Source organism: Acartia tonsa, chromosome 8 (genome assembly GCF_053477335.1).
Source record: "Acartia tonsa isolate MP-2025a chromosome 8, ASM5347733v1, whole genome shotgun sequence".
In the NCBI taxonomy this organism is placed as follows: Eukaryota; Metazoa; Arthropoda; class Copepoda; order Calanoida; family Acartiidae; genus Acartia; species Acartia tonsa.
The window spans coordinates 2464175-2489564 of NC_137267.1; the positions used below are offsets into that span (position 1 = coordinate 2464175).

The 25390-nt window shown below is 31.8% G+C and overlaps 1 protein-coding gene across 1 annotated transcript; it reads right to left on the reverse strand.

The window, feature by feature from the left end:
• Positions 1-553: 553 nt before the first annotated feature.
• Positions 554-25390, reverse strand: LOC145325797 (uncharacterized). Its single transcript, XM_080168757.1, has 18 exons — positions 25336-25390; positions 24215-24284; positions 20105-20199; positions 18878-19019; positions 18316-18483; positions 18190-18237; positions 17794-18054; positions 17522-17617; positions 17228-17329; positions 15880-15996; positions 13563-13673; positions 6170-6289; positions 5836-5949; positions 4269-4373; positions 3756-3854; positions 3106-3234; positions 2077-2157; positions 554-676 (listed from the first exon to the last, which is right to left on the reverse strand). The coding sequence occupies exons 2-18, from the start codon at positions 24282-24284 to the stop codon at positions 651-653; spliced, it is 1884 nt and encodes a 627-aa protein (XP_080024883.1). The 5' UTR covers positions 25336-25390; the 3' UTR covers positions 554-650.

Genomic DNA, 25390 nt, shown 5'->3' on the forward strand with positions numbered 1-25390 from the left:
GCGGCCAATTTTGTAGCTAGGATGACCAAATTTTAGGACGAAATTTTTATTTTTCATAACAAAAAAATTACTTTTTGTAAGGATTAATAACTAAACAGCCAAGCCATTGCAGGAATGAGATTTGTATTATTGTTTTTTAAAATCGAAGCTTTTCTATAATTAGGGTCGGTCCATACGTCCGTCCGTCCGTCTGTCCGTCCGTGCGTCCGTCCATCCGTACGTTTGAGATAGTTAGCTTTTTTTTTATAAATTTAGGCATGTTAGAATTGTCCTATCGATTTCAAACTTTGCATGGTGATTCCTGAAGTAGTTAGGTATGATTTAGAAAGCATAGCAACTCTATAATCATTACCAGAATGTCCGTACGTCCATTTTAAACATGTTGATTTTTTTACTTTTTTAACCAAACATTTTTATGTGATCTATATGTCCGTGTGTCCTATCGTTTCCGAGCAACGCTTTTTTATGGATGTTGTCATCCTTGTTTTTATAGTAAAGTTGGGTAAAGTAAAATAATATATCCCTGCTGCATGCATTTACAAAACACAAGAAAAGAAAATTGCCAAAATTTATTTAAAAATGAACACAAAAGTAAAAACCAAAGAATAAATCAAAAATATCAGTAGCACACAAATCCATATAGTTTCATTTCAAGCTGCCAATTCTAAATCCATTCCTAAATAACATTAAAATGAAACTAAAATAAAAAAAATGATTGAAACTAGAGGTGAATTCTTAAAAAAACTTTTGCCCCACTAAAACCAGTGAGGCAAACTAAAAATTTAGAGGGGATTATTTTGCCTCACTCAAATTTTAGTGGAGCAAACTGATTTTAGTGGGGCAAAAGTTTTTTTTAAAGAATTCACCTCAGTTCTCAACCATACTGAACAATTATGTAAAGCAACGTATTACAGACAATTTTTCTTTATTATAATGATCATATGGGAAAATTGGGGATAGAGGAATTTCTTATTTGTCATGTGATCAAACGTTGACATAATATTTTGAATACCCATTCCATCATGAATCACAATAAATAACTATTACTAATACTCAGGGAGAAGACAATAGTTGATGTATTGATGGACATCCCCCATGATGATAAACAACATTAACCCCTTTATTAACCACAATTCAGGAAAAGGGTATAGCCAACAAGATTTAGGCTGTATGTAAATACTGCTTGTATAACTACAGCATGACCGATAAGAAAGTATTTTTTAGGTTTACAGCCCTTTATTTCCTAATGTATAATCAAAAGTAGTATATGTTGTTTTCTATGATTATGTTACAAGTGCCCATTGTAGAATAGTTTTCTTTTACAACGACAGCAGCTTATAGAGCTGCTTTACTCATAAGTCACAAACACAGTAGGTTTTAGGTTTCTAGTATTTACAAGTTTATTCAACAAGAATCTATACAATACATCCAAGAAAATATTGGTGACGCAATGCAAGTTAGGTTAAAATTGCTATAGTTAATTAACTCCTCCCACAACAATAGCATACTTAAATAGGCTGGGTTAAGGGTGGGAACAAATAGATCACTTACCCCCTATACATTTGGGGGAAGGGATCCCCGTCTTTTTACCACCATTTTACAATAATAGGACAGGTAAAATTAAATATAGAATTTACATAAAGATGAACGTTTTCTGCAAAAAAATTATTCTAGCTTCAGAAATAAAAAGATTACAGCTGTTTGAAATTATTAAGTAAAAAGGACCTAAAAACAAAGGTTGTTAAGTAAAAGGGTGAAGGAAGCGATAATTGACTTTGACTTAAGGTCGAAAATTCATTATCAAATAGGGGACTTGCATATAAAATTTTAGCCCTCTAGCTCTAATAGAAACGAAGATAATAGGGGGGGGGGGGCGCCCCCCCCCCCCCAACGAAAAATAAAGGTGCGGCAAGGGGCCCGACTGAAAAGGGTAAATAGAGTTTTTCCTTTGCCAGTCAAAATGGAGATATTCAAAAAATTTCAACACTAACTTACTTATTGATTTTTTCTTATTCTTATTAAGAATTAATTTTCTAGTTTCTAAAAAAATCTAAACCACAATAAACTGTAACTTACCATTGATAAGGAGCCAAGCTTCGAGAACATCAACAACTTCTTGACAATCGTTTTCCTTCGCAATTTCTAGTGCTGTTTCTCCTAGACAAGTATAATAAATATAAAAAAAATTTGTCATGGCTAATTGATGCACAATATTTTCAGTTTTATTAGAAATTAAAAGGACTCTCCACAGAAAAATCAACTTTGGATTTTTGAAAATCTAACCTGAAATTATTATTCTCTGTTCAATTTTAGGCATTTTTTGTTTTTGTGGCATCGCGATCGAAGCCCTTTGAAATTTTTTACCTCCTTTAAGTGAATCCTCCCGCCATTTAATTTGTGCTGCTTTAGTGATTTTTAGCTTCTATTTTTGCCGCCGTTGCCGCATTCATCGCCCTTCTCCGCCGCTACTCCGCTGTACGTCGCTTTTTAATACATGCTCCCCTCTCCCTTGTTCAGAAATTAAATGGAGGCTGGGGGTGTTGTGTATAGCTACGTACGCAATGTATAGCGGAGTAGCGGCGGAGAAGGGCGATGAATGCGGCAACTGCGGCAAAAGATGGTTATATTTGGCGGAGGCGAACACAAAATGGAGGCGGCAGGATTGTCCAGTCAAGGAAGAGGATAAATCGTAGAGCGGCCGGTTGCAATGGAGCAAATGTTCTTTAGCGGCGAACATATATTGAGTGGAGGAAAGTGTAGTATATATTGTTATAGCGGCAGTACAAATAGGCGGCGGACAAAATTTTCAAAGGGCTTCGATCGCGATGCCACAAAAACAAAAAATGCCTAAAATTGAACAGAGAATAATAGTTTCAGGTTAGATTTTCAAAAATCCAAAGTTGATTTTTCTGTGGAGAGTCCTTTTAAAGGGCCGGTATTTGTGCTCCACAATTAAATAATAAATAAATATATAAAAACTATATTATGAATACATCTCCCTTTGCAAAGCAAACTTTCTTTTCATATCTTTATATTTTCTTACATTATTTATTATTTTTTGTGAGAAATGAAAATGAAATCAATCAATATAAAAATTTATATTACCATTGTTATCAGTTGCCTGTACATCAACACCATTATCAAGTAAAAGTTGAACCATTTCACTCCATTCATATTTAGAATTCTCAATCTTAGAATCACAATTTGAAGCAGCAATATGTAGGCAGTTCTGGCCTATATTATTACAAAATAAAGTTATAATTATATAGACTATTTAGAGAGTAAAGGTGGGGACAATAGGCAATTAATTCAATTTAAGAGGGTTCGCTGAAAAGCAATGAAAACCCGATTTATCAAGAAAATTTTACCAAAATTGTAAAGGGATCATGGTAACCTAATTTAGAACAAAATTAGTTCTAAGAAAAAAATCATTTACTTGAAAATTAAATTATCAACACATCACAATGTAGTAAACATTCTGTAATAAATCACTAGAAAAATCATTTTCTTGGAAAAAAATATTTGTTAAAACCAGCTATTAATAACAAATTTTTCTGTCTGCATATTCAAAACTGCTAGTTAGCGAGGCATTGATGCGCAAGTACCCAAAGTCAGTCAGAATCTGCTGTATTCGTGCACATTTCCTTTAAGCCAGTACCCAAAGTCTGAGACTCCTAAAAATTGAATATTCGATCCATTGCCCCCTCCCTTACTCCCTGTAGACTATTTCAAGAAATATTGGTTTTATTACTTACCCTTTTTGTTTTTATCGTTGACATTTGATCCATAATCAATCAATAGCTGTGCGGTCAAGATATTGTTAACTCTTACAGCTGTATGAAGAGCAGTGTTGCCTATAAGTTTTTAAAATTACATATTATCATTAACATGTTTTGAAAAAAAATTAATATTCCTTTAATCTATATTGATAGTGTAAAGGGACAGACTAAATTGAATAGTAGCTATGCACCTATTTATATTATTATCATGTTATGAAATCTGTTAAATAAATTATGCCTTGAGTGCAATTCCATTTTTGTTTTTTGCCATTCCTTCCCCAAACTATATCAAGGGAAAGAATACAATGTTATCTTTCTTAACCCACCCTAAATTGAATCAGTATTGTGTTGTTTGTGTATAAACAAACTTGAATAAATAACCCTGTGTTATTGGGGTCGGAAGGTAAGCTTCTCTATAGTTATAACTTGGTATACCCATCCATCCTGTACGCTATAATAGCTATTTCAAACTTTTCATTTCAAACTTACCTCTACTGTCCTTGGTAGTAACAGATATTCCTTTTTCCAGAAGCAATTTAGTATTATTATATCGCAAATCTTGGTATACTCCTGATGAAAAATGCAATGCAGTTCCTATAATAATAGTTTAAATCCAGAACAGAGTTAAATACAATTAAAATTTTAAATATAAATTTTTACTTTTATAACTTTATGTAATGATTACACTAAAGCATAGTTAACAAAAGACTTGTTAAAGGTTGCAATTAGCATAATTGCGCAAAAAAGTATACAGTATAAGGACATACTTTCATATTTAGGATTTAATTATAGAGATGGCTCGTTTATAATATTGTACCTTGTTATCCTAACAATCATTATGCCAAAAATCAGATGGATCGGATAATTATATCATATTAAGTTTTTTTTTAATGGAGGTAAGGACTTTCTGGTAAGGTTTATAGAGTTGCTACGCTTTCCAAATCTGTTCAAATATTTGTTATTGGAATCATCATACGTTTGAAATTGATAGGACAATTCTATCAAAAAGAGCTAATCGTTACACAAAAGAAGCTAACTGAGACAAATTAGACCCTATTATAGAAAAGCTTTGCTAATAATTCGTGTTATATTTCGGACAGGCTATTTAAAGGAAGTGTATATGTAGAAAATTTCTCATCATGTTATTAAATCTTAACATTTTCTAAGCACATTTCACTATACTGATCAACCAAAAACATCCTATTAACAAAAATATAGAGGATTTATGCCTTGATTTATGGTATTTTGGGAGGGAAAACTGAGAAAAAAAAGGGAAAATCTAAACGTTTTTATTTACTTAAATGTTCTTAGGGATATTAAACTTGTCATATATAGTTTAAACAATTTACTTACTATTAAGGATGTATTAGATGACATCACTGTCTACAAAGGGATGAATCTCAAAGGTTATTTGAAATGATAATATCTTTTTTATTGTGTCGGACAATAAATAATCTACTTAGTAGATTTATATGACACTTTTATCAGACTGTTTATAAAGAAATATTTCACCTTTATTATTCATAAATTTTTAATTAAAGGTGGGCGAGAGATGGCCCCACTGAAGTTACTTGGATACTAATATTTTGCTTTATTATTTTATTTGATACTAGCGGCTACGCCCTAGAGGCCTCTAGGGACTTGAGGAGGAGAGATTCGATTTTTTTTGTGGGGGAGTGCCCCCCCCACCTCATTTTAATTTTAGTTAAAAAAAAATTGGGGGGGGGATTGTTTATTTTTTGGGGGGGTTGAAGGTGTCCCACCCCCCAATAAGATAGTTATAAACCTTCCCGAGATCTATGAGAAGCTACCCTGTTAAGAAAATCCGATTGGTTCAGCGTTTAGCGAGATCCTTCGGTACAAACATACAAACACACAGACAAACATACAAACACACAAACATCCTGTTACTTTATTGTAAGGATTAAATAAAAATATTGAGCTTATATGAAGAGATGATGTTAAGGTTTGATAATCTGGTGGGAATTTTTTCCATGCACGGTCCCCTTAAATGTAATTTGTTAACTAAGCTATGTGTAAAATAAATTCAGCTTACCATCAGGAATTGCATCATTTATCCTTGCACCATAATCAAGTAATAAATTAACAATGTTAATCGAATCTACTTCATCAACACTATTAGCACTAACGAGCATTAAACAATTCCCATCTGAAGTAAGAAATATATCAAAAATATGAAACTCATCATAGGGATTAATTGTTAATCTGGGATTAATATTCCATTTTCTGGTTGTGAAAGATAGATAGAGAGGGCCATAACTGCTTATTTTTCAATAAATGGTATGAAACAAAACTGAGAGTTGGATTTGTTAAATATCTCGACATTGGATAAGTTACTTCAATCATTGGGATTAACATAAAGTACTTACCATTTATACCAAAAGGTCGAAGATATTTCATGTGGTTAGGATTGGCTCCATTTTCAAGGAGGATTTTTATTGAATCTGCCTTTACCCGCATACAGGCAATTACTAATGCAGTATTTGAACCTATAATGGATTGCATACAAGTTAAATATTTTTGCTTATAGGGCGAATATAGGTTCGATATGATATGAGCGTATATCAAAGGAGCCATTACATAGTTTTAGAATATCTATGCCAAAGAAGGCGTCTTAACTTTTTTGCTTTTTATTTAAGATAGCTAGCCGAAGCTTTTAGTAAGTAGTAGATGTAAAATTTTCCATAGAATTTAGATATGCAATCGGTTTTTTTTGTAGACCTCTTATTTTTGAATTAATTTATGTTTTTAAAAAAAAATTAGGTCGGTTTTAAGGTACTAAAATGAAACAAAAAAAGAGAAAAAAATAGCCATAATAAACAAAAATAGTAAGATCTTTAATTTGACACCTTATTTTTTTAATTCTGTTAGGTAATTGTTGAAAAAATCTATTTTTTTTAACCTTGATGAACGAAAACTTTGAACTGATTTTTATCCTGAAATAGGCATAAAAATATGTATTTACATATACCTTTAGAATGAGAAAAATATTACAAATCCATTCTAAGCAAAATTGAAAATAGTTAATAAACTATTATAAAAAAATATATGAAAATTGCCAAAATATTACAAAATACTGGCAACACTTACTTAAGCTATGTCTCAATTTCTTTCTTCCATGTAAAGGTAACTTAAATAGGACTTTTTTCTAGCTTTCAACTTCGATTTTCATCTAAAGATGGCCATTCATTTTAAATGTCTTATTGATGATTATTTAGAACAAAAATCAAATAAAAGATAAAGATAATAAATCGTAAAAAAGTGTTTCTTGAAATATTAATTTCATAACAAAACAAATGTAACATAGAAATTGAGATTAGGCTAAATTAATTTACAGCTGAATAATGAAAGCCATGTCTCAATTTCTTTCTGCCTTGTAAAGGTAACTTATATAGACTTTTTTTCTAGCTTTCAATTTCCATTTTCGCCAAATACTTTAATTAAAAAAAAAATAAATCGTAAAAAAGTGTTTCTTTAAATATTGATTTCATAACAAAACAAATGTAAAATAGAAATTGAGATTGGGCTAAATTAATTCACAGCTGAATAATGAAAGTAAAGGTTGTCTTTACACAGGTCTCCTTAACAAAACCTTAGATTAAAAAAAATCTCCAAAGAAACGGACAATGGGGCCTTCAAATAGTGCACAGTGGTGGTCAGAATCTGTTTGAGATTAAATCTTAGCTGCTCCTTCTTGCCAGATATTGCAATTTGAAGTTTTGTGGTAAAAATGCCTAAAATTGCAAGGATTCCAAGGATATATGCATAAGTGAACACCTTAATTCATCAAATAAAAAGGGTGAGTTAACATTTGAAGAGTTAAGATATTTCTTCATATGTAAACTACACACTACATCCCCATTCAAAACAATTTTTTTTTACTACTATAAATGATGTTTTTAACTTCAATAAGAGTAATAAATAAGGTACTATAAGCTTAAAGAGGTTTGTCCAATTTACAACTTTATCCTAAAGGCTGTTAACATGGAACTAGAAGAAAAAACTTCAGTTTAAGTTTACATATGGCCCAAGTTACTTTTAGTAATATTGCTCCCCCCCCCCCCACCCTCCATACTCTCACAACCTACAAACTTTAGGGTTGAGGGGTGGGGGAAGCATAGTAATGCTATTATGTTTTTCAAAAACTAATTGAAGTATAGTGGGAAAAATTTTTATGTAAGGTTTTTAGGCCAAAAGTTTGTAGAAATTATGTTGACCACCTTCTCCCCCCCCCTCCCCTTTGTCCTAACCTAATGGAGGGGGTGGGGGGGGGGGGTGGCAGAAGATCATTCTAATGTGTTTTAAAAAACTATTAGATATATATGTATAAGCTTTTGGATTTGTATTGTTGTAGGACCCAAAGCACTTTTACATATATTGCTGACCTCTTCCCCTCCCCTCATAAATCATAAACATAACATTTTGCAAAGAGAGAAAGGGGGGAGGGTTGCAGTTGAAAGGGTACTTCTCTGTTGTGTTACTAAGAAACCGCTAGAATTATAGCAGCAAAGCAAACCTCTGAGATATGTTTTGGTAGGTCAAAAGCAACTTTTACAAAATTTGCTGAAACCCCCCCTCCAAGCCCCCCTTCCCTCCATATTGCTTTACAATCTCCCCCCCCCCCCCTCCAATTAAGTAATATAGGCAAGTATAGCAATACCCTTTTGGATTTAAACTTTAGTAGGTCCATAATTACTTCATACTTGAACAAATATTGCTGACCTTTCCCAACTTCAACCAACCCCATCCAGAAAAATTATATTGCTGCACAATTTCCTCCACCCCCATAAAAATAATATTAAATTATTGCTTGCCCTCCCCCTCACTCTTAAGCTACCCTCCATAAAATCTCACCACTTGTGTTTTACTCAGGAACCGCTAAAGCATCAAGGAGCAAACTTTGGAATAAAGCTTTTAGATTTCCAAATTGCTCTAAATGTATTACCTATTCAATGTTTTGGGAAGGAGCAATGGGTTGACAATATTTCTTTTATTAGTCCAATAGGTTGGAGGAGATTATGCAGCAAATAATTGTATTTGGAATAGATATTAGGGTTGTAGTTGAAATAGATATTTATAAAAGTAAATATGGGCCTATATAAGTTAAAATAATAACCCTGAATATCTCTAGAGGTTTCTAAATGATACAAAATATTATTTACCTATGCCACTAGCCTCTATTTCCAACAGATAGAGGGGGTTGGTTGCATCAATTTTTGTAAGAGATTTTGATGCCTACTAAAGTTTATGTACTAAAGCTTATATATTTATTTAGTGATGTCTAAAGAAATATACCCATTCCCCCTTAAAATTATGGACTGTAAGGGGTGGGGTTGAAGGGGGGGGGGGTTGTGAGTATTTTAAAAACTAACTTTAGCTATATGTAATCTTGAACTGAGGTTTTTTCTACTGGTTCCAGGGTAACAGCTTCTAGCTTAAAGTTATAAACTAGACATTGTACCTTTTTCATTACTCTTGTTAAAATAGTTTTTTTTAAAGTTTTAAAATTTTGTAAATGGGGAGGGACTGTGTAGTTTACATATGCAGAGACATCTAAACTCTTCAAATGTTAAACTCATCTTTTTATTTGATGAATTAAGGTGTTCATGTATGCATATATCCTTGGAATTCTTGTAATTTTAGGCATTTTTACCGCAAAACTTCAAATTGCAATATCTGGCAAGAAGGAGCAGCTAAGATTTAATCTCCAACGGATTCTAACCACCACTGTGCCCTATTTGAAGGCCCCATTGTCCGTTTCTTTGGAGATTTTTTTTAATCTAAGGTTTTGTTAAGGAGACCTCTGTTTAATGTATAATATTTTTGACTATTTTTAATATAATACAATTTTTTATTTTTATTACTTTTTTCAATTTTGCTTAGAATGGATTTGTAATATTTTTCTAATTCTAAAGGTATATATAAATACATATTTTTTATGCCTATTTTAGGACATAAATCATTTCAAAGTTTTCGTTCACCGAGGTTAAAAAAAATTTATTTTTCAACAATTACTTAACAGAATTTAAAAATTAAAATTAAAGATCTTACTATTTTTGTTTAATATGGCTATTTTTTTCTCTTTTTTGTTTTGTTTTGGTACCTTAAAACCGACTTAAATTTTTCTTTTTAAAACTTAAATTACTTCAAAAATAAGAGGTCTACAAAAAAAACGATTGCATATCTAAATTCTATGGAAAATTTTACATCTACTACTTACTAAAAGCACAGGCTAGCTATCTTAAATAAAAAGCAAAAAAGTTAAGACGCCTTCTTTGGCATATATATTCTAAAACTATGTAATGGCTCCTTTGATATAAGCTCATATCATATCAAACCTATATTCGCCCTTTATAGAATTCTAAATATCACGAGTTAAACTGTTTTTAACTGATTTTTGAAAGCTATATCAAAAATATATTCTGACACATGAAGAATCATACAGCAGAGCTAGAAATACAAATAGGGCCCTAAATAACTTTATGGGGGGATTTTAAAGTTTATTTATTTACTATAGATTGAGAAAATTTTTAAAGATAATTAGCTTTTGTTTTTTTAGGGATAAATTCTTGCTTACAAAGCATTTTTCTCCATAATATGATTAAATCTTAATGATAGTAAAAAAATGTCCCTTTAGATTTTGTTTATATTAATTCATTAAAAGTTAAAGCTGTAGGATATTTATAATAATTAACATACAAATTATGATGATTCAGAATTAACCAATAACAAAACTTGAATTGAAACTTTTAAAAAGAGTGTTTTAACAAAGTGACTTATTTCCGATATAATTAGATAAATTGTATTTTATTAAAATGAAAAGAATGAAAACTATACACACATACATACTTAAAAATATTTTAAAAATAAGTTTAAGAAATCTGATTTCATATCATATTTATATATGTTATAGAAATAAATTTGTTGTATTGCACAATACATTTATTTACATTTTACATATTTCAGCCTCTACAGCCGAATTTTATATAATTTAAATGGGAAATAGATATTCAACATGTTTATGCTAATTTATTGTATTATAATATTGTCAAAAGTCTTATACTATACTAGATTACAATATTAATGAAGCAAAACACTATAAAAGCTATGATTTTTACCCCAAAATAAAGAAAACCTAATTATATATAAAAACTGTCTCAATCTGTGTTAAAAGAATTAAGTTTAAATTCCCCTAAAAAGTTATTTGGGGCCTATTCTTATTTTTAGCTCTGCAATATGATTCTACAGGTGTCAGAGTATATTTTTGACATACCTTTTATACAGATTGACCCTCGAAAAAGTATTTTTTAGCATCTGCAGCCCTTATTTCTCAATGAATTATTTAAACATGTATATGTCCTTGTTCTCTATAGATTTCCACATAAGTAGATATAAAAAATATTTTTTTTACCTCCATTAACACAAGAGATTTTTAGAGCTAAAGTTTTGAAAAAGTGACTGAGGAAAAAGTAACTTTTAACATGAAACGACTTTTTGAGCAAAATTAAGGTAGAAATCCTTTTATTTTTGTTACTAAAAGAAACTTTATACAAAAATGAAATAAAAAATTTAGGTTTTAAATAAAAAGCATTTTTGTACACATATTTTTGAGTCTTTTTAGTTTAATGATATTTTTATTAGACAAAATTATGTTAGATTAAAGAACCAAATAAATCTTTATGAATATAGCAGGAAAATTGTTTTTGTTTCATAATCCTAACTTTAAAAACAAAAAAGTTATAAAGAAAATGAAATTACAACATAATAATTTTTTAGTCTAAAAAGCTTGATAAACCCCCTATTAAAAGATTATAATGTAAGAAAAGGGGGCGGAGCAACTGTCATAATTAATCCTTTTCATAATAAGGGTAAATAAATAACCTAAAATTTAAAAATAATCAACTACAAATCCTCTATTTAGTCTGGCTTCAAATATCGAATCTACACAAAAAATAAACTAAAAAAAAACTATATTATTAACTATTCTATGCTTTTAAGAGAAAATAAATGTTCCAAAATTAAGATGTAAGTGGTTCTTTTCATGATTTTTAGATTTTGTTGAGCTATACCGGCAAACGGAAGTAAGCAAAACTGCCTGCTTCAGGGGGAAATGAAAGCCAGGGTAGTAGAGGGGGGATTCATACTGAGAATGATGCAATTATGAAGCTGGAAACCGGTTATTTTTGTGATTTTCTGGAACCGGGCTTTAAAACCCGGTTCGGCACTAATGGGTTAAGTTTATAATAAGTTTATCCTAATATATAAAGTAGTAAGCGTTTTTTGTCTGTCCCAAAGGATCTCGCTAACCGCTAAACCGATTTTATTCTCCTTTATAATTAAGCTTCTGATAGGTCCTCGGAAGGTTTTAAACTATTATTCGGGAGGGTGTCTTCATCCCCATCCCCACAAAAAAATATTTTTTTTTTAAACTCAAATTTAAAATGGGATACGGTCAACTTTTACCTCTCTTACCTTAAGTACCCCTAGAGGCTTCTAGGGGCGTAGCCGCTAGTAATAGAAATAAGTCATCAGAGTTTTAATCAATCTCTATAATATCATCTCTCAAAATGATGATTAATGATAATAATAATCAATCAATAAAAATGCTTATAATCTATAGTAGAAAGTAGCTTGATGTCTGTCCGTCTGTCTGTCTGTCCGTCTGTTCGTCTGTCTGTTTGTCTGTCTGTTCGTCTGTCTGTCTGTTCGTCTGTCTGTCCGTCTGTCTGTCCATCCCTTAAGATCTCGGTAACCACTGAACTTATAAGACTCTACTCTTCAGGGTATTTACCTATTGGTCCTGTGGTGGTTTTAGGCTATTTTCTTGGGGGGTAAGACACCCTTAACCCCCCAAAAAACTAAAAAAAAACACCCCCCCAAAAATTTTTTTTTTACATTTTTTTGTAAAATCTCAGTAACTGCTGAACAAATTGGGCTCTACCCTTCTGGGAATGTACCTACTGGTCCTCTGGTGGTTTTAAGCTATTTTTATGGAGGGTGGGACTCCCCATCCCCCCAAAAAATAAAAAAGTCCCCTTTTTCAAAATTTTTATTTTTCTTATTTTTGTAAAGAAAAAAACAGTAATTGAGGTGGGGGAACCCCATTGCATCATGGGGCGAAACCCCCATGACCCCCTCCCCCTCCAAAAATATTTTTTTTTACAAATTCTAATTTTTGTGTATGCGAACAACCTGGGTTTAATTTTTACAAATTGAAATATTTGTGTATACGGCAAACAACCTGGGTTTAATTTTAATGATTTGAATTTTTTGTGTATACAGTGCACAACCTGGGTTTAATTTTTACTAATTGCAATTTTTGTGTATAGGGCAAACAACCTGAGTTTAATTTTTACGAATTAAAATTTTTGTGTATACAGCGCACAACCTGGGTTTAATTTTACCACAGAGTAATTAAACAAAGACTAACTTTTTGAATATTTCTATTTAGGAGGGTTGACTTCCCATTACTTCAGAGGGCGAAGCCCCTATAGGCTAGGGGCGAAGCCACTAGTAAAGTAATAAAGTAACATAATGTTTTTCTGTACCCAAAGGATCTCACTAACTGCTGAAAATGGGATTTCAGTACAATGAAGATATTTTTCTTTTGATGATTATGCCAATTAAAAAACGATTTAAACACAATTTTTACAAACAAAATTAATAGTCACTAATATTCATAATTCATTGAGTTCATGCAGATAATTATTTACCCTATTGAAGGCATCTAAGGTCACAAATCAACAAGATTAAAATACATACCATAACAAGTTTTATACTCTATATCTGCACCATTTTTAAGAAGAAAGTCAATCCATGCAACATGATTCATGTAGGCTGATCTTTGCAAAGGAGAATAGCCGCAAGAAAATCCTTAAAGATACTATGAATTAGAAAATAAAGCTTTACATATCAAAAGATATAGTCAAAAAGAATGAGTTCCTACACCTAACCCTGTCTTATTGTGTTTTTCATATTCACATTACAGAAGAAAAGACAGGTATTGGAGCTTTCTTAAAACGTCTCTAACATTTTTCTAGCTCTAATACTTATGAGGTATCTTATTTCAAAGTTTTACTGTAAAATCATTTTTGCACAGCAAAAAGGTAATTCATAAAATTAGATATTTTAGAAAAAAATGTAAGTATCTTCATAGAAATCTCTCTAATATTGCTCCAAATTGACCAAATTGTTCAGTTAAAGGTGCCTAAAATATTCAATGGACAATCCAAATACATACTTTTAAAATTAAATAAGTCAACATGAGGATGCTAAATTGTAATGTCAAAAAAACATATTTTATTCAATTATCAAGTCAAAATTATCTTTAATATATTTTTTAAAATATGAAAAAGGTGTTTTAATGTTAAAAAAACTCATATTTGATAATGATTTTTCAATTCAAAACAGACACACAGCTTGAAAGAAAAAAAGAAAGGAATTGTATATAAGTCTAGTTTTTGTTCTTGTGCTGTGAACACACACACAAATGACTAATTAGATCAGGGAGTAAGGGAGGGGACAATGGGCAATTAATTCGGTTTAAGAGTTATCACTGAAAGACTATGAAATCCAGATTAATCCAGAAAATATGAAGGAAATTGTAAAGGGAGAGGCAGAAAACTATAAAATGAGAAAAGAGTTCCAAGAAAAAAGCATTCATTTGAAAATTAGATTACAAGCACATAATACTGACATAATCATTATGTAATTAATAACTATAAAAATCTCCCTGGAACCCATTCAACCCATCGCCCAATAACCCACAATTTAATTGGGTTCTTAGAATTGCTATTAAACAAATATCACAATAAAGTTTTCATCTATGAAATGATATTTTCTGGAGAGAAAAAAATTGTTAAAACCAGCCACATCATAACAAATTAAGTTTATTGATACTTTTCTGCCTAAAACTGCTAAATTCTTGTACATTCCCTTTAAGCCAGTACCCAAAGTCTGAGATAAATTAGTACTTTAAATCATTGTGTGATTTCTCTAAAAGTTCTTTTTATTTTCTTGCAGTTTTTTAGTGTTAGTTTTCACAGAATCAGTACATTTTTTTCTGTATAGGGCTTGATTCTTTTTGGCATGTTAATAAGGTTAATAATAAATAGGCAAATCGGAATTTTCAGAATAGCTCCTTTATTATTATTTAGGTTCATTTTACTATAAACATGAAATGAAGATGCATGTTTTGTTTACAAGTTTCAACTGTTAATTTTTTATTAATCAGCACTAATGAAGCACAAGATCTCAAAAACAGCATTAGGGGGAATTACTGGTGAATCAAAAAGATATGCAAATCCAAAGAAAATCAATTGGAAAACGTTCATTTTGCACTTTTTTCCTCTTTAAAAGATTGATTCTGATATATTAACAATTTAAATCTATGCATTAATTATTATGAAACAGAATAAGGTATAAAATAATTAATTTTCTAAAAAGAAATATTAGAAAAAAAGAAATTCGACCTCTATCACTTTAGAGGAGAGCTCATGACCTCCAGTCTAATGGATAAAAATTACCCTCAATAGTATAAAAAATGTTTTTAATGAATTTTAAAAATTCATTTCAAATCATGATTTTGATGATGCTGACCTTTCAGATGCTGCTATTGGTGGTGATGGTGAGCCAAATGTGAATTAGTACATGACCAGTACAACAACTTGTCGATTAGCCTATGTACCATTTTTGGTACTTTTGGCTGGAGGCTGCTATGACTACAAAAATTGGACCATAGTTCAATATATAAGTTGTCTGCATGCACTTTCAAAACATTTGGCTCACAATCAGCACCAGAAGGAGCATCTTAAATGCCATTATCCTCAAAATCAAGATTTATAATTTTAAAATTTTAACTTTTCCAAAAACTATTTTTTTTCTTCATTGGTTGTAAAAATTTTAAGAGGCCGATCAAAAATAAAATTACAAGAATTATTAGATTCAAATTTTGAACTGTTTGGAAATGTCCAAAATTCTAACCCAGTTTTAGTTTATTTACAATAATTATGTCTTTTTTTTAGGTATTGCTTCTATTTGTTCAAAATATCAGATAATTGTGTCATTATTACTGTCTTACCCCAATCTAGTTCCCCTCTATTTGGATTTGCTCCACCAGCTAGCAATAGTTTGGCAACTCCTTCAAGACTAGTTGAATACTGTTGTCTACATAAGTGTACCAGCAGTGTTCCTTGAACTAAAACAATATTGTTTGTATTTAACTCTTACAGATAGGGGTCTCATATCATACCTGTAATTTTGCCGTTTTTAAGCTGCCAGTTGCCGAATTTTAAAATAGCTCTAGACCAGCCAAATTTTATATGTAGTCTTTTATTTTGATCAGAAACAGATGAAAAATTTATTGGCGCCGGCAACTGCCATTTTTCGGCGATGGTCAGAAAAAGTTATATTTATGAAAAAAAAAGTTTCACCTAAGATTTGGTAATCTTAGCTTAGAATTGGATGCTCTACAGCTGTTTTAATATTTAACAACAGGTCGCTAGAAAGCGGCTAATGAGGGGTCTGACCGATATGAATAGAAATAGTAATTTTCTCTTAAAATGCATATGAACCTTAATCGGTCGGGGGGGGGGGGTGGCGGGGGGGGTGTTACACGCCTCCCCATATTATCTCAGTTCCTATTAGAGCTAGAGGGATAATTTTTTTTGGCAAGTCCTCTGTCTAATAATGAATTTCAGACCTTAATTAAGTCAAAGTCAATTTTTGCTTCCTTCACCCTTTTATTTAACAACCTTTTTTTTGGTCCTTTTCAAAAAAATTTCAAATGACTGTAATTTTCTTATTTTTAAAGCTAGAAGAACAATGTTTTAGCAGAAAATGTTCATCTTTATGTAATTTATATTAGAAATAAAAATATATAAATTTTAGCGGCTGCAGCTGTACTTTGGAGCTGTTAGCAACCGCAGTCGGCGGGAAAACAGCGGCAGATCTTTATGAAATTTTAATACGATATGTAGACATGTAAGAAAACCTTAAGTTTACAATTTAAAGTCTCTAAGTCAAAAATTGCGGCCACAGGAGCCTTTTAAAGATTTCTGGAGACCTGGAGGAACAGGACCTTCAGGATCATACCTGGAACCTGAAATTGACCTGAACACAGGTATTTCAAAAAAGGGATGTACTATTAGAGGATATTTTAGTATTTTTGTAATATAAAATGCTTTGTTTAAGTCAAAAAATATTTTTGCTCTTTACCTGGATGACCCTGCCAGGTTTGCTGGCATCCTGTGCCCGCCAGGATGGAGATATTCAAAAAATTCCCATTCTCAGTTATGTGTTATACCCATACTTAAAAAGTCAAGCAGTTTGGGTTCTTTATCTTTCACACACAGAAAATGAAATAGGAAAAAACGGAGGAGGGTCGTTCACCCCCCCCGGACTGTTAAGGGTTAAATAAAAATCATTACCTTTTTCATCATAGTGCAGACTAACATTAGCACCATATCTAATCAAAACATCAACTACTTCAACATGACCATTAATTCCAGCTTCATACAGTGGAGTTTCACCTAGCAATAATAAAACAAACTCTTTAATTTTTGTGTTCAGCAGCTACATAATAAACTATAGTACAGTACTACCTTGTTTTTATTAAATTTAAAGGTCAAAGGAAATCTAACCTTGAAAGTATTTAATCTGTTCAAATACCCTTCATGTAACTAATCTTTTGTTAATTGTATTAAACTGTACTAAAAATTTACCCCAGGGCTCTGCTCCTCTTCCATTTACATTTACTCCTTTTGATAATAAGTCTTTGACTGACTCAACATTTCCAGATCTAGCTGCGTTCAACAGATCTAATAAGATAAAATTATAAAATAGGAATGCTCATTTTATATCACACAGTTTTTATGAAATAATATTTTAATATTAGGTTTTACAGTAGTTAATTTAACTTCAAACATAGATTACTATGATTTAGATATAAATATTAAATAACCAAAGTAATTTTTAAAAAACTTTCAAAATTTACCATTTATACTTGGGGTTGCATTTGGTGTACTAGAAATTTTAGTTGTTGTAGTAGTAGTGGTTGTTGTTGTTGTAGAAGTGGTTTTTGTAGTAGTAGTGGTTGTTGTAGGGGTAGTAGTGGTTGTTGTAGTGGTAGTAGTGGTTGTTGTAGTGGTAGTAGTGGTTGTTCTAGTAGTAGTAGTGGTTGTTCTAGTAGTAGTAGTGGTTGTTGTAGTGGTAGTAGTAGTTGTTGTGGTAGTAGTTGTGGTTGTAGTAGTTGTTTCTAAAATTTACTTTAATTTTGACAGATTTAACAATAATCATTTTATTATATTATCTTTTGGTTTGTTAGAATAAACCCTTTTCAATTCCATAACATAACTTTTGTAATTTCATACAAATAATAAACAAAATTTACCACTTGTGCAGTAGTTTATGCCAGAAAATATATTCTTTCTCCTTTTGACTAAGAAAAATAATTAATAAATGAATACAATTTACATTACTTTTTGGATTCAAATACAATATACTATTGATTGTTTACCATTGAAAACACTGAGTTGACATTGTAAAGTTGATTGTTGGAATTGCCAAATTAAACAATTTTGTTGGCCAGCACACATATTCATACAGTATGTAGAAGTTTCTGTGTTCTTGTTCAGTTTTTTCATGGATGGGTTTCCTTCAGATATTTTACACTCTGGAGCTGTACCTTAATATATTTATGTTTGTTTACATTAACGTAAAAGTTTTACAGAAAAAATCATTTTTGCACTAAAATATGACAAATGACTAAAATAATATACATTAATTTATCAATGTATTTCTTTAATAGAGAAATATTAATAATCAGTATTACATCAAACAAAAGCACATGTTTATCTTTTTTTTTCATTTTTACTAAGATTAATTTTAAATAAAATCAATAAATATATTTACTTAAATATATATGATTTAAATAGGTGGTAAAGAATTTGATATTAGTTGTATCTAAAATTAAAATTACCTTTTTCAGAATATGATTCCATTCTATCAGTTCTATTCTGGTTAATTTTTATCATACCTTATTCTTATGAATAAAATATCAGAAAATATTAATAACTGACCTATTGTAGGTGTCCCACAGCCCTGACAATTGTTTATTCCATAAGTGTATCCTTGTGTGGAAATATCTGTTGAAACATAAATAAAACAAGAAGTTTTCACCCTTTTCCAGTACATGCACTTCATGTGGCTACTGCAAGCATCCTGTAATTATAAAAAAGATGAAGTTCACTATCAGGATACTATAGATGAAGTAGGTATTTCATATATTATTCCTATTGGCTACCCTTAGAAATTGTATAGTTATTTAACACCATGATGAAAAGTATATTTAAAGCTTATTGTAATATACTGGGTATAATCTCCTTATTTAAATATCATACAGAAAATATTAACAATGTACCGTGTTTTTTTTATGAGAACTTTTTTGAAAGCAATTTTACCCAACTTATAGTTATCAGAATTTAATGATTAATGGCTTATTTTCTTCGTTTTTTAATGCAATTAATAGAACAACAAAAAATATTTCAGTTTTTATTTAAAAAGTACAGTAAAATCTAAATTTCAATACATAGGTGTCAACATCTAAAAATGGTTTTAGCGCATTTTTCTAATGCTCAAATGTTCAACCTTTTGCAAGAATGGCTGCTAAACACTTCAAAGTTGAGTTATAGAGATAAAAATGTATACAGATACTATTAGAGACATGTACTAGAACATATCAAAGTTTGAAGGTATTATCACTACCATGGAGGGAGTACTGGCTCCAGAAGTCGACAACAGAAGGGTAGAAGATTTAGGCATAAGAGAAATGCGCTAAATCCATTTTTAGATGTTGACACTTATGTTTTGAAATTTTTTTATTTTACTGTACTTTTAAAATAAAAAAATAAAATATTTTTTTGGTGTTCTATTTATTGAATTAAAAAACGAAGAAAATAAGCCATTAATCATTAAATTCTAATAACTATAAGTGGGGTAAAATTTTCTCAATATAGAATTTTTTTCAACAAAATAGATAAAAAAAAATCAATCAATCTTAAATTCTCTTCATTTCTGATAACAAGAATTAACTTAGACCCACAGGCAGAATATGACCAAATCAAAATTTTATAAAACAATATTGCAATAAATTATATTTTTGTACACATTTGTAAAAAGCTCTGACACTTTTCTTCATTTTTTCTTAAATGATTCTTTATTTTTAACTCAAAAATTGAATCTTTACAGGCATACAAAGAAAAGTTATTTATCTTACATAATGCTGTAAGTGCAAAACTGAATATTACCTTACAGGTAGAATCATCCTTAGCCGCATTAATCTTCAGTCGACCCATAGAAAAACTTTTATCTTCAAATATACATGAAGCTGCATTTCTACTATCTAAAATAAATATACATTTCAGCTAATATTTTGACTTTAAACAGTAATTAATTCAAGCCTTTTTCATTTTATGATGGTCCCCATTAATTAACCCTTAACAGTCAAGGGGAGGGGGGTCGTTGAACGCCCCCCTCATCCGGTTTTTTCTATCTCATTTTCTGTGTGTGAAAGATAAAGAGCCCAAACTGCTTGACTTTTTAAGTGTGGGTATGAGACATAACTGAGAGTTGAAATTTTTTGAATATCTCCATCCTGGCGGGCACAGGATGCCAGCAAACCTGGCAGGGTCATCCAGGTAAAGAGCAAAAATATTTTTTTGACTTACCAAAATACTAAAATATCCTCTAGTAGTACATCCTCATATCAAATACAGGTGTTCAAGTCAATTTTAGGGTCCAGGTATGATCCTTTAGGTCCTGATCCTTCAGGTCTCCAGAAATCTTATAAGGCTCCTGTGGCCGCAATTTTTGACTTAGATTTCAAACTTAAGCTTATCTTTCATGTCTACATAATGTATTAAAATTTCATAAAGATCCGCCGTTGTTTTCCCGCCGACCGCCGACTACGGCGGCTGGCAGCTGCCGAGTACAGCTGCGGCAGCTGAAATTATATTTTGATATTTCAAATATAAAATTTACATAAAGATAAACATTTTTTGCTAAACAATTTTTATTCTAGCTTCAAAAATAAAAAAATTACAGCCGTTTAAAGTAAAAAAGGGCCTAAAAACAAAGGTTGATAAAAGGGTGAAGGAAGCGAAAATTGACTTTGACTTACTTAAGGTCTGAAATTCATTATTAGACAGAGGACTTGCCAAAAAAAAAATATCCCTCTAGCTCAGGTGTTCAAGTCAATTTCAGGTTCCAGGTATGATCCTGCAGGTCCTGATCCTCCAGGTCTCCAGAAATCTTTAAAAGGCTCCTGTGGCCTCAATTTTTGACTTAGAGACTTCAAATTTTAAACTTAAGCTTTTCTTACATGTCTACATAACGTATTAAAATTTCATAAAGATCCACCGCCGTTTTCCCGCCGACCGCCGACTGCGGCGGCTTGCAGCTGCCAAGTACAGCTGCGGCCGCTGAAATTTATATTTTGACATTTCAAATATAAAATTTACATGAAGATAAACATTTTCTGCAAAAAAATTGTTCTTCTAGCTTCAAAAATAAGAAAATTACATCCGTTTGAAATTTTTAAGTAAAAAAGGACCTAAAAACAAAGGTTGTTAAATAAAAGGGTGAAGGAAGCGAAAATTGACTTTGACTTACTTAAGGTCGGAAATTCATCATAACACAGGGGACTTGCACAAAAGTTTTTAGCCCTCTAACTCTAGTAGGAAGTGAGATAATAGAGGGGGGCGTTAAACGCTCCCCCCCCTGACTGATTAAGGTGCGTCAAGGGGCCCGACTGTAAGGGGTTAAATTGAATTTAGATAAATTTTTATATAATTTTACAAAACTTCAAACTCGGAAAAGCTACAAGAGTTTAAACTCACTCTAAGGAACATATTTGAATTGGTGACTATTCAAGAGTAAGATGGAGTTGAAGATATTTGGCAAGGTATCAAAAAAGTTTATAATGAGAGGTAAGACAAAATACACTCTTAAGAAACTCTCTAGAAGATAAAGACTGTATAAGATGCTCAGCAGGGAAATCCAAAGAAGTGTCAGAATTTACCAAAAAGAACACTTGGAAAACCTTGCATTGCAAGCAAAAAAAGCTGCTAATCAAAATAGAATGAAAGATGTCTATGAGATTACTAAGAGCATTGCAGGTAAAGTACATAAATCAGGATCATACATCAGGGACAAAGATGGTTCACTCCTTAAAACTGATGAGGATATTCTAAATAGATGGGCAGGACTGGAAGAATGGACATATCTCAATACTGGCTAAAAATGGAGACTTGACCCGATGTCAGAGGGATTACAGAGGGATAAAGCTTCTTTCAGTACCTTGCTGTATCCTTGGTAAGATTCTTAGAATAAAGAAGAAGGTTAATGAAAAGCTAAGACCTAATCAGGCTGGATTTAGACCAAACCGTTTCACTATTGATCAGATAACCTCTCAGATAATCATCATAGAGCAATCCAAGAAATGGAACTCTGAGCTTTTTGTAAACTTCATTGACTACAAAAAAGCATTTAATTCTTTGGAATTCTCTCTGGAAGATTTGCCGACACTATGGCATTCCAGAAAAGATAATCAATATTATTAAAGCTATCTATCATAAAGGAGGTGGAAATGTTTTGTATAAATGTAAACTATCAACCTTTTTTTTGAGATTGTAACAGGTGACAGACAAGGATGCCTTCTCTCCCCCTTCCTTTTCCTCCTTGCCATTGACTGGATCATGAAAAACTGTGATGGCATTCCCTGGCTGAAAATTCCAAGAAAATTGGACTTGAAATAAATTTTCCCCAAATACTAACATACTCAGATTAAATGCAAACTTCCAAGAACTAATAACTATAGGAGACCAAATTCTTGAGGATGTAAACTGCTTTGAGTATCTTTGAAGTAAAATTGATGAAGCTGGAAGCACTGTGACAGAATTAACAATTCTAGAACAGCCTTTGCAAGCTTGAACAAAATTTGTAATTCCAACAACATCTCCATAAAGACCAAGCTAAGACTTTTCAAGTCAAATGTTATCTCTGTTTTGCTGTATGGGGCTGAAACTTGGTTCCTAAACACTGCAGTGGTCTCCAAGCTAGAGACATATGTCAACAAATGTCTTAGGAGAATTCACAAGATTGTTTGGCCAAATAAGATCACAAATGCTGAGCTTCTAGATTGCAGTGATATGTCAGACATCAAACTGACAATAAAGCAGAGAAAATGCAGATGGTTGGGGATTACTCTAAGGAAAGGGCGTGATGATTTAACCAATCTAGCCTTGATATGGAACCCCTTTACAGGAAAGAGGAAACTAGGTAGACCAAAAACAACTTGGAGGGAATTCCTGGATGAACTGAAAGAAAAGAATCTATCATCTTTCAGTAAAGCCTCTACTAAGGCCCAATTCAAAGATAATGGAGAACCATTGTGCGTGGCCTATGCTCTAGAAAGAAGAGATAAATGGCAATAATAATGAAAATTTTAATAAAAAAACAAGGATGACAACATCTATAAATAGCAAACCTCAAAAATTATGAATGAATATCGGGAAAAAAATTTACTAAAGAAAAGTGTCATACAACAGACATTAAACTTGGTAAAATAGGGAAATCACAAAACTTTTAAAATAACGCAACCTTTCAAATGACAAAACACTTAAAATCTAGCAATCGATTTAGCACTTCAATTTTTAGACAAATCTTAATGAAAATTGATGGAAATATGAGCATATTCAACCCCTGATAATTTAAGCCATCAATCATGAATAGGAATTTAGAAAATTAGAATCCCTGACAATTTCAGGCCTTTTCTTGAAATCACAAAAACTTGAAAATCTAGGAATCAAACTAGCACTTAAATAACAGACAGATGGACAAAACAATGTATAGTATAGATGGTCATATGTAAAAGGAATTTTCTTTAAACATTTTAGCTGTCTATCTTGAATAGGAGCCGAGAAAATCACGTTTCCCCCATAGCGTTAAGGACTTATGGACTGACATTTAAATACACATATATAAAGCGGTTTTATCTATAATTCTAGAGGCACTTTTGGTTGGTGGGAAGGCAGGAAAGTCGATCCCTCCCAATTTAAATTTTATTTAAGAAGAATTTTGTTTGGAGGTCAATTGGATGTGATTTATCTCGAATAGTGGAACCCTTACTAAAAGTATTACAAACCTTCCTAGGACCTATGAGTACCTACATTGTAAAGGAGAACCATATTGGTTCATTGGTTAGCGAGATCCTTTTGCACATACAGACAGACAGTCAAACACTGAGACTTAGAGACATCCTATTTCTTTTATATAGGATATCTATACTTTTTCATAAAAAGTACAGTTTTCAAACTAGGTTTAAATAAAACCATACTGAATGAAATTAAAATTCAAACCTGAAGAACTAACTGTTGCTAATCCATTGCAAAGGAGCAGCATTAACCAACCAATTTTAAGTATCCTCATCTAAATATCAATAATGAGTTTGTTCATGGTGGAGGGAATTTTTTAGGGGTGATTCTTGGGACGGTGGATATTAAATCCCCCACAGAAGTTATAACCCTTCTTTGGACCCTTAAGAAGCTTCGCTGTAAAGGAGAGCCATATCGGTTCTGCAGTTAGCTAGAATATTCGCTACAGACAAAAAAGCTTAATTTTACATAGAAGGACTAACGGCTTCGGCCCTAGCCTCTAGAAGCTTTGCCCGAAGTGGCAATTTAAAAAAAAGTGGTGGTGTAGCAGGGGCGTTAAAGCTTTTTCATTTTGGGAGGGGGGTGGGGGTAAAAGTTTTATAATAAAAATTTTGAGGGGGGTAATCTTAATATCATAGAGGCAAGCTTTTTTATTTTGGGGGGGGGGGGGTAAAAATTGAAAATCAAAAATTTTGGGGTTGGTTATCACCCCTTCCCGCCCCCCCCTTTTGGACATCCTTGTGGTGCAGCACCAATGTTTTTATTACCTAACCTCAAAATAAATGGAAGGGGTATTTTTTGTTGTGTTTTTTTTTGGGGGGGGGGGAGTATCCCACCCCCAACAAAAAATAGCCTAAAACCACCACAGGACCAGCAGGTATATTCCATGAATAGTAGAATACGATCGGTTCAGTAGTTATCAAGATCTTAAGGAACAGACATACGGACGGACAGACATCATTCTACTTTGTATTATAGATATAATTCTATTTAACAAATCCGTATCAACTAGTACCCTAATCTAAAAAATTAACATAATTTATAAAAAGGATTAATCTTACAGGTATATTTAGGAGAATCTTCAAAAAAAAATCAGATGGCTCCAATTGGTACAAGTATAGAAATAGTATATGCGGCTATAAAGCAGTTGATAAGCGGTCTGGTTACCAATGTCATTGAGAATCAAACATGCCAAATAGTAAGGGAAATTCACTTTGAAAAAATCAAATCTCTATCTTTAATAACCATTTAGACATTTTTTTTTTGTTTAATGCCAATGTCAGACGGATCGCCCTCGTTATAGAGTAGCTTGCGCTAATAAAAACCTTTATTAATGCTGGGTCAAGGACAACTAAAACTGCAATGATTAAATTCTGAAGA